We start from the raw sequence: 10,230 nt of genomic DNA on the forward strand, positions 1-10,230 counted from the left end.
CACATTTAGTCCCCATCTTCCAGTATTAATTTTGGTTTTAGACAAAGTAGATTCCTTTCAATACCTTGTCACAAACCCTCTACACAGCTTACACAATGTACTTTAACAATGTGTCTGGGGAATCTTGCCCCTGTGCACCTGCCATAGGGTTGCAAGGTTTGTCATAGGTGTCACCTCGGACAAAGTCTGGTTCTGCCGAGTTCTCCCATCCCAGACGTACCAGCGTCTCCTCGGTTTCGACGTACGGCGGCCAGTTGAACTGCTCTGTCAAAGCATGTTCCGGATCTTTGGCAAAGGCAACCCAGACAGACTGAAGATATTTGCTGACGGCGGATCCCTCGGGGGTATCAGGAGCATATGTGTCCGAGGTGCCAAATACCATGGGGATATCACCTGAGAATAAGACGTTAATCAGACAAAACCAGATTAAGCAGAGGGATTGTATAATATGGCACAGCGCACTAGAATGGTAGGTCCGGAGCCACGGGAGAGGGTTTAGGTTTGGAAACTCTCCAAAATACCGGTACCGCCAGATGGGGGTGCCTCTTTCCTGGCGAGCTCTGTCGATTGCATGGTGGTCAGCGTGTACCAGTATAATTAACAGCCACGTGGAAGAGGACAAACCTGGCAGCTTTGGCCGCAGGACAGATAAACATGCCATTCGATAGCATATCGATTAGTTCTTGGTCCGGGGCTGATCCGGTAAACGGCTGAAATAGAGAGGTGAATTCATTGTCACAATTGCCGATTATTTGGGGCTACAGAAATGCAACGTGTCAATGGCATATTTCCTTGACGATTGCGAGGTGGATCTGAGCCTGACATGATTAAGGGGAAGCTTACCAATGGTGCGTACAACCCCCGAACTTGGAGATCGGTGTAATTTGAGAAGCTCGTCTCGTTGTCGGCTTGTGGCTGGAAGTTGAGCATCCGGCCACCGTTTGCCTTGGGATCGTACTGGTTAAGGACGTCCATGATCTTCTCAGCCGCCACTTCTTGCATGCAGGTGAACAACTCGTCCTTGTCATCGCCCTCGCAACCAACCCGGTCGGCCACGTAGGTGAAATTCGAGTGGTCTGTGGGATCCCCCGATATCTCGCCTTGGCCGGACATCATAATGAAACCTCTGACCAAGGGGTCGTGAGCCCAGGCATAAGTGTACTTGTCCACGGATGAACTTCCAGCAGAGTCTCCAAAGAGGACCATCTGGTTGGGGTTTCCCCCAAAATTGTGAATGTTCTGATACACCCATTCGACGCCCTTCCGGATATCCAAAAAGGCAGGGTTGAGATTGTGTCCATCGAGTGCTTCCGCACGAGGGAAGCCGAAGATATTCAGTCGATAACTGTACCTGCGTCAGCCCCCAAGTGGCCACTATTCCATGGTGCATGCTTGCGGAGAGGAAATAATACTTAATCGAGACGACGATGATGTCTTCGTGGCCATCCACAAGGCGCGTACCGCGCTCGTACGGCGTCGAGCTGCCTCCAGTCATCAAGGCCCCCCCGTGGATCCATATCATGACTGCCGAAGCACCAATGTTCTTCGATTCCTCATCACTCTGCCGACTCTGCCGCGGAGCCCATATATCCAGCGTCAAACAGTCCTCTGACTGGGTCGAGCTTTCGGCAGGCACGAATCCCGGAAGGTGCTCGGAGAACAAGCTTCGGGTGGCGCTGGCAGGAGAATGTTGGTGGCAGGACGGACCATGCCTGGTTGCATCGACCACCTCGTTGGTTGCGCTTCGGGACACTGGCGGCCTAAAGCGCAGTTTCCCCACGGGGGACTCGGCATACGGTATCCCTAGGAATTGTCGGACTTTCGGAGTTTCAGGTGATACGGCCCCTTGGACAGTGAAGAGCGAAGTCTTCACAACCAAGTCATCTCGGCTGTCTCGCATGTATGAGTTTGGATTGAGCCCATCGTCGTATATCGGCTGCTGTCCCAAGTCGGGTGGCGGTGCTTCGTCTGTGGCGATTATAAACTGGGGAATCAAGAGGACAATCTGCACGAGTCCGAACAGTGTGGTTCGTCCTGGCATCACAACCATGATGTATTTGGTTGGCGAGATGAGACTCCTTTTCGGGGAGAAGTGCGGGGGGATTAAGAATTGGATCAAAAACAGATTGAGACAGGCCTTTCCGTCTTCTTAAGGAGTGAAGGATGGGATCGCGATTGCCCACCGTACAACATTTCCAATATTGGCGTTGCCATGATCTTACTCTCTCGGCTTTGGTATGCGTCGGATGCCATTGGTCGGCTTCTGTGTCAATGATTCACTAGCAAAGAGTAAAGATGTTGAACAAAGGCTTGATTTGATCGCGTATTGGTGGTTGTCAACATGCACCTAGTCTGCGCTGAGTCATTAGGGGCAGACCGGGAATGTACAGGCAATCCAAGGCCGGGCGCGATGTGTCATGTACGCAATAATCGTTGAACCACATGACTCATCTAAGGTCCAAGTTCCTGTTGTCTGCCCTGATGCAGATCATCCTAGTCCCGGATCCTTCACCACTTGCACCGTTATATCCGTTTTGACATGCCTTCAGCACTAATCTTTGGCTAACTTAGCTTTCCTGCCGAAGATGCACTACTACGCAGTAAGCGTCCAGACCCCGCGGGGAAAGCTAGGGGTGATGGTTCAAAACAATGCGGGGATGGAGCAATGGATGGGCAGTGCCTCGTGTTGGTCTTATGTTCGTATAACTATCAACTCTTCCACGGACTACCGGTGCCAAGTAACTGGTTCTGCTCTACGTGATTCGATTCCTGGTCCAAACGCTCTCCAAGTTCCAGAAACCAACAACATTATCCGTCCCACGCAAGCTTCTACATGACTTCGAAATGAGCATCAAGGCTGGCGCCGAGACAGTGGAGCGCCATGAGAAGACGGACGTCAAGACGCCTAATACCATCGACAGCGACGAGGATATGGAGGCACCAGAGATCAGGGGTGCTGCCCCGGACCAGATCTCTCCGCGATATTGGCTTTCTTTCGGATCCCTTGGTTCTGCGACAAGCATCATCCTGCTTGCCATATGTCTCAGCCCCTCCCCCAAACATATACTTTGACTACGCTATATGCTGAGATATGTATTCCAGTTTACTGCCCTGGCCGGGTTCTTTGCTGGTTGGCTTGAACTTATCATCCCCGTTGCCAATGGTCTGGTCAACCTCCAGCCTGATCTTGGCCTGGCAAATAGATTTCTGCGTTCCGTGCAAAACACCGCTGGAACAGCATCTAGCAGGAATCGGCGTCCCATGCATACTCTAGGCATACGAAGCGTCTTATTTGACGACTAATATTTTTCAGTTAGCATATATGTGGCCATTGTTGAGCGTCGACTTGCCGTCAACCTCTCAAAGGACGTCCGGAAGCCGCAGTGTCAGCCAGTCTACCCTCCGACCATTCGCCCTTCGCCGGCGAGTTTGTGGAGCCTCCCCAGGGGGCGGCTCTGGCCTCGAGGACAGTGGGCCCCGAGACTGTTAATACCCCTGGCGAAATCAACGAGTATGAGGTGCTGAATCCGGCCGGGATGAAGGAGATATGGTGGCCTTAGGGACCTCCCTAGGGTGGGTGCGTGACGGTCACGAATTTAGGTCTGGAACATGGGCATCCGCTACTGCTGCTTGCTTTTCCATGGCTTACGACCTGCCTTTTTCAGGGGGGGGGCGCGCCTTACAGGCTCTGACTACATAGATGGTTGGCTGTGCAATAGTTGCAAACAAAAATTCCATGCTTTCATGAATCGTATGATGTTTTGATGTCAGTGACCAGACTAAAGATGCGTCGCTGTGGTAGTGTCTGCCAGATGGATGGTGCGCTGGGATAGTGTAAATACTAGTCGAGCAATCATACACGGCGAATCGCTCAAAAAAAAAGTTGTTGTTCTCTGCCTATCAATATCGATTTGGCTAACATCATTACCTAATTCTTTAGGGAACAGTACTATTTGTAGGCGCATTCAAAGATTGAGGCCTTAGTCTAGCTGGATGGAATGAACATTCCCATCATTTCCAACAAAGGGAATAATGAAACTAACCCCTGAATGCTTATATGTCAACCAAACTCTGCCTGATTGTTGATATCCTAGGAGATGCATTGTATTATGTCTTCATTTAGTGCAGAGCCTGTTCTTTGCTTTAGAGCCCCACTTTGAGTGACATCAAATTCAGCTGGTGCATCAGCCTGTGTCGGGAAACTTGCCAGGCCGACGTGTAAGTCGTAGACTGCAAAACAAGTTGTGATTGTGACATCTTCTGCCTCAATCAGTCAGCATCGACGTAGGCTGTCCCGCCAAACTAACCCTGAGAATTCATGCATACTAGCCTTATGATCTGTAGTTTTGCGCTCTTTTTGACCTCATTGATCTGGCAGTAGACATCTCACTTCTAGAGACTCCTTAGGTCCTAGAAACCTCTGCGGCAGATCACCTCCCAGCAACGTGGGCATGAATAAATATAACATCGGGCCAACTAGATCCTTGGGTACTTAGTGTGCCCTTGCTCTCGCCACCATCCTCAGTCTGAAGCCCCGCTCACACTCGATTTCCAGTATAAAATTGCTGTTTCCCACTCATTTTGTCCTCTCCTTCTTCTCCATACCTCTTTTCAATTTTCATCTCTCGACCAGCTGCCTCGCCTTCCTCCTACATATTCTCCGAGGTTAAGGACCATGGATTTTCGCGGGATTGGCCCTTCTTGTCTCTCTACTCTGCCACTATTGACATGCCCACAGATACAGTTACTAATTACAACCTCGCAAGCATGATCAACGGCACCGATATTCTTCAGATCAGCACCGTCGCTTGCGGCAAAACATAATATATAAGGGTTTGTATCAAGGTGGGTACAAGGTGGGCTCGCGAACTTTCCCCATCCTTCATTTCCTTGCGGCGCATTCCTCTAACCAATATCATACAATATTTGCTTGGAACTCCCATTCCCATATTCCAAGATCTCTTTCCACGCTGGCAAGGATATTTTCCACCTCTCCTCTTAATGCTGCTGCGTCTTGGATGTCAGGTGACGATATGGACTCCCTTGGAGGCTGGCAGTTTTCCCCAAGCCACTACAGGTACTGATTGCCTGTTCAGTTCATATCCTCACCTCCCCGGCAAATCCACACGTTTCCCTTACACACTACACTTCCCGGACCTCACCCTATTTCTCTTACTGCGATGTTTGAGCTCATAATCGGCGTCAAACTCGCAGGATTGTTCTTCAGGTTGGAGCCGCGTCATTCAGATTCAAGCCTCTTAACACTCTTGAATACAGCTAGATGCCGCCTTCTTCCTTCTGAGTACGCTACTCTCGACGATATCACCTTTCCCACAAGCATATCTATGGACCTCCCCCTCTCCCCACCCCCGCCCCCACGCTTGTCCCTTCAGTTTCCTTGCCCTCTTTGGCGAATGCACCAAACGAGCTCCGATGTTGAACTTGCCTCGTCCCGAGATACCCGTCTGCCTCCTTCGACCTCAATACCCTCTCTTCATGCCCGTCGCTGGTAAGTTGCAACATCCCACTAATTACACCATGTCCCCTGATCTGTTCTTCACCGTCAAAATCACCATGCCTCGGGCTGCCTTACCGAACCACACTATTCCCTGCGCTGGTAATACGTATTTCCTTCGCTTCAAGACACCCATTCCCTCTCAACATCCCGGAATTGGTCTGTTGGAAACACGAGTTGGGGTCAATCCCGCTGCCGGAGCTTAAACCTCTCACGCCCATTGGCTACGGAGAGGCCACCAAAACTAACAGCAAAGGTTTTTCTTTAGGACGTATCGATGAACACATATTATCCACGATGTTGCTTGGATATGTCTGCAACAACCAGCCAAGTCACCACCTGCGCGGAGCGAGCAAGAGTTCCGCATGTAAGTGGCTGTCCCATTTGCTATAAGCCGAGCATATGTTTACTTCCCAGCCTCCTAGATACTGGAAGGGAATTTCTCCAGTGGTATGCGCTATTTGCTCCGCGGGCAGGCGGTTAACGCATCACAGGTGGCAGTTGCTTTTGCTGTTGCTTATTGCTGTCGCTGTCTATTGCTCTCGCTGTCTATTGCTATTGCCATTGCTGTCTATCGCTCTTGCTGTCACTCCTGTCACTCTTGCCGTTGCTGTCCATCGCTATTGCCGTTGCTAGGAATAGCAATAGTGACAGCGATGCAGCTGTTGCCAACTTACCACCTGCCCGCAGAGCAAATGGCGCATGCCCGCAGAGAAATTCCCTACTGGAAATCTCGACAAATATTTACAAGCTCGACAAAGCTCCTGTGCAAACCCCGACAAACCCCCACAAACCTACGGGTCCCGAATGCGAGCATCATATTCAATCCTCTTGACATCCTCCCTCCGCACGATTCAAGAAGTGGCCTCCGGCTACAGTACAATACATGCATAATGTTGGTGGTTGGAATGCAGCGAAATCCTTCTGTCCTGCGGGCTCATCCGAGCTTGAAAATCGGCTTCGACCTTCTCGATCTGCACAAACCCTTGCAGAATGTCACGATGCCAACGTTAGGGGGTAGGAAATGAAGACGTTGTTGTGCAAAGCAAGGAAGAAGCTAGCTAAGGGAGGCGAAATGAGCGTATATATAGGGGTTCGCGGTTGGCTAGGCAACGCGGACTAGTACGTTTGGCCACTTGGTGCCGTGACACAGAATCTGGCGGAAGAGAACAACAAACTAGCCTGTTTCATCCGAACGTCACAGAGCACGCCATACTTAACACCCACCAGAGCGTGCAGTTTGTACAGCAAGCGAACGGGCACCCAACACCACAAAAGCCGCCACCCTCGGACATGCCGCATGTCGAGATGTTTTATCCAACACCGGCATTGCCATGATAAACTTCAATCGGGATTGACTACTGACTCAGTGTGGGATAGCATCTGATATTCGTCATATGCATGATAGCAAACGGTCCACAAGTTTCCTCGCTCACCAAGCCTGAAGCACCAAGGCAAGCGAGGGTTTAATGACCACCTCAAACAGCGGCCCACCTCTCTAGACACTCGTCCAATAACTTTCCCGTTCTGGGGCTCACTTCTGCACTCTCCCGGGCCCCCCACCTTCCCAACCGTCGACACCTTCATCTGTGGCCAGGCCTCCTTCTCTAACTGCCTGGGTGCCTGGGGAGGTAGATTGGGTGCCTCAGATACCTCTCTCTTGAAGGTAGGAATCCGTTGCCAAGGTTGGGTATATAAGTCATCCGTCTTTCCACTTTCCCCTTCTTCCATTTCTCTTCCTGGCATCGTTCATCTTTTCACATTTTCAGTCCGCCCCTCCCCAATCCTTCTACAGTTTCCATTTACTCTCCTCTCGTGGCTCATCATCCCTCCGCCATTTTTCTCTGTTCTCATCATTCTTTTTCCTTATGTCAACTTTACCCGTCTCTAAACCCGTGCCTGATTCATATTCCCCGACAAACGTTTCTGTCATCCGCAGGTTTGCTCGCGTCACCACCATGTGCCCCATCCACCATATTGACGCCTGCATATTTCCCGCTCCACTACCCACACCGCTTCTTTGCACCTTCTACTCGTCGTCTTTCCACTTTGTACCAAGTTCGCTTCCCTGACATCAAATCATTTCGTACTCTCCCTCAACCAACTCTTACCTCCTCCCCCCTGCTGACCTTCCACCAAGCTCTCCCACACCCCTTCGGTCGCCATGCGAACACACGCCTACATCCCAGGGATTACCGACGGATGAAACCGTCAGATCCTGGGCCCATGTTGTCGGTCACCTCCTTCGCTGGCCAGATCCCACCATGGTAAATATCTGCTACTGTATACATCAAACGGATGGTCGACTCATCTAACGGAGCGTCTCTAGATTTCAGCAGCACAGGCACTTTCATGAACCTGCCAGCGTATCCGTGCTAGGCAAGGACATCAAGAGGCCTTCGACTCCTTCATCTCTCAAGGTTTGCCACCTAACCTCTCCCCTCGCTTCCCAACCTCTGGATAGGTGCCCGATCACATTCGGCACCTTGCCTGAGGTATGTTCTCTGCTTACATCCGTACAGGGGGATGGTTCCCACAGTGCCTGGCCGGCTCTTGGGTCAAGGCAGTAAGAGTGTCCCAGACTTCATAGGCTATCTTGCCACTGACTCTCGAGCAAAGCAGGACTCCTCCTCTTCTCAAAAAACCAGAGAAGATCATCCCACCCCCATCCGACCACGTTATATCTCCGCGGCAGATTCGACGTCGAAGGCAGAAGAGGGGGAACCAAATACAATGGCACGACGGCCGCTACAGGTTACGAAGTAATGTACTGGTTTCCCCACCACTGTGCGTTGAGCGCGTGACCTCAGCACCTCGATTTGAGCTATGTCCTTGGCAGGACATTAAAAGGCCTATGACCTCTTGGTCGCTGCCCTCAGGGCGATTGTCCTGGGTAGGACTCTAAAAGCCCCAAACTCTTCCCCCCCCCCCCCCAACGATCCAGCAACATTATACCCAGGGTTGGTAAAGCCCCGTCCCATGGAACATGGATGGCCCAGCGATGCTTACCGCAGACCTACTTGGCGATGGGATTGAACATCCTGACTTTGGTCGATTTCTCCTGTTGACCTAGCTTGGTTGTTTTGCCTCTGACTCTTGTCCCTGTTGACCTGGCTTTGTTCTCTTGACTCTGACTCTTGTCGCTGTTTTCCTCCTAACCTCATGAGGGGGGAATCATCGCATGTAGCAACCATCGAAGAAACCTCGACACGATCAACCTAATGGCCACCAGAGCTGCAGCCAATTCCTGGCAACGAACCAAGTCTCCCAAGTATGACACAGGCTTCGGACCGTTATATTGTCTTGGGAGACTTGGTACTCCCCGCCCACCCCACAAATACCAAGCCTGCGCAGAGCGTTAGGAACGTGACCTGCGAGAGCTTGATACTCGCTACATAGGAGGTAAGATATGCCCTTCTATGCAATATGCATGGAGTTACATACTGATAATACCTTATTAGAGCTTAAGCGTCCTATTACAGACCTTTAAACCTCGATTGAAGAGTTCAAGGATTGCGAGAAGATGGTATGCCAGACTTTAGGCCAGGAGGACAAGTTGCCTGCCTACCTGGTTAGACCATCGGGATTGCTAGACTCGCTGCTAGCACATCGGTTAAATCAGTCACCCGTCTTTCACCACAGCTCAGCCAGAAGACAGGGAAACGGCAGATCCTTCGAATGGATGCATTTCTATGGTGATGGGCAATGCCTATAAACCCTAGGAACGTGACCTGCAAGAGCTTGATACTCGGGATATGAGAGGTGAGAGATGCCCTTCTGCGCAATGTGCATGTAGTTACATACTAATAATTTCTTATTAGAGCTTAAGCGTCCTATCACAAACCTTGAAAACCCATTCAGAGAGTTCAAGGATTGTGAAGACAAGTTGCCTGTCTACCTGGTCAGACCCTCAGGATCGCTCAAGTCACCACTTGCGCATCGGTTGAACCAGCCATCAGTTACCACAAGGCATACACAAGACAGCAAAATGGCGGATATTTCCAATGGCTGCATTGCTATGGTGATAGGCAACGCCTATGTACCTGGCAAAACGCTGCTCTTCGATCACATCCATCGAAGAGATGCCCGATCTGAAGGAATCGAGCAATACGACCCCCAACTCCTCAATTGCCACAAAGAGTACACGGACAAACCAGAGGATCCTGTCGCTTGATGCCCACCATCCTTCATAATACGGCTCTACGCGCCCTTCGCCACACCTGTATTGCCCAAGGATGCGACCTCAGAGCGGGCTTGGATGGGGCCTCTAGAGCTTTGGGCTGCCGTGTCGGGCTCGCCAGCTCATTGTCTCTCACGCACTTGTTTCCGGCCCCTGCAATCCAGCCGATCTGTCACCGCCCGTTGATCTTTGGTCGATTCACCCCTTTCGGGGATCCTGGCAGGCGCCGACATTACGCTGCTCCCACACTTGTCTCACTACACCCCCATGTATCTCCTTAGGCTACTTCCATCAACCACCCCGTACATGCTCCCCAAAGCAACCCGGGAGAGGAATCAGGCGACGAACTCCCGATACTTTCACCTTTGGTCTATTCACCCCGGGAGCCTGCATCTTCGAGGCCGGCATCGTCGATTGAAGGAGATGGGACGTTCAGGGAGATTGCCCACTGCTCGGGCCTAGTGGAGGCCAGTATCGACGCGGCGGGCCGCGTGTCGTTCACCGGATTCAAGGGTGCCTGGAATGGACTCCGGGA

The 10,230-nt window shown here is 51.3% G+C and overlaps 2 protein-coding genes across 2 annotated transcripts; one reads left to right on the forward strand and one right to left on the reverse strand.

Annotated features, from left to right (window-relative positions):
• Positions 1–88: 88 nt before the first annotated feature.
• On the reverse strand, positions 89–2,312 carry QBC33DRAFT_487147 (Alpha/Beta hydrolase protein; the record flags this gene model as incomplete). The annotated part of the gene is made up of 5 exons (XM_060425420.1): positions 1,413–2,312; positions 844–1,345; positions 625–758; positions 463–560; positions 89–393 (listed from the first exon to the last, which is right to left on the reverse strand). Exons 1-5 carry the CDS (start codon positions 2,048–2,050, stop codon positions 89–91), a joined length of 1,677 nt encoding a protein of 558 aa, XP_060286365.1. The 5' UTR covers positions 2,051–2,312.
• A 6,549-nt stretch (positions 2,313–8,861) lies between these two features.
• QBC33DRAFT_530262 (uncharacterized protein) lies at positions 8,862–9,692 on the forward strand (the record flags this gene model as incomplete). The annotated part of the gene is made up of 3 exons (XM_060427217.1): positions 8,862–8,917; positions 8,977–9,277; positions 9,337–9,692. Exons 2-3 carry the CDS (start codon positions 9,271–9,273, stop codon positions 9,687–9,689), a joined length of 360 nt encoding a protein of 119 aa, XP_060286366.1. The 5' UTR covers positions 8,862–8,917; positions 8,977–9,270.
• Between the last annotated feature and the right edge of the window lie 538 nt (positions 9,693–10,230).

This window comes from Phialemonium atrogriseum, assembly GCF_030411735.1.
Source record: "Phialemonium atrogriseum strain 8032-3 unplaced genomic scaffold QBC33scaffold_5, whole genome shotgun sequence".
Classification (NCBI taxonomy): domain Eukaryota; kingdom Fungi; phylum Ascomycota; class Sordariomycetes; order Cephalothecales; family Cephalothecaceae; genus Phialemonium; species Phialemonium atrogriseum.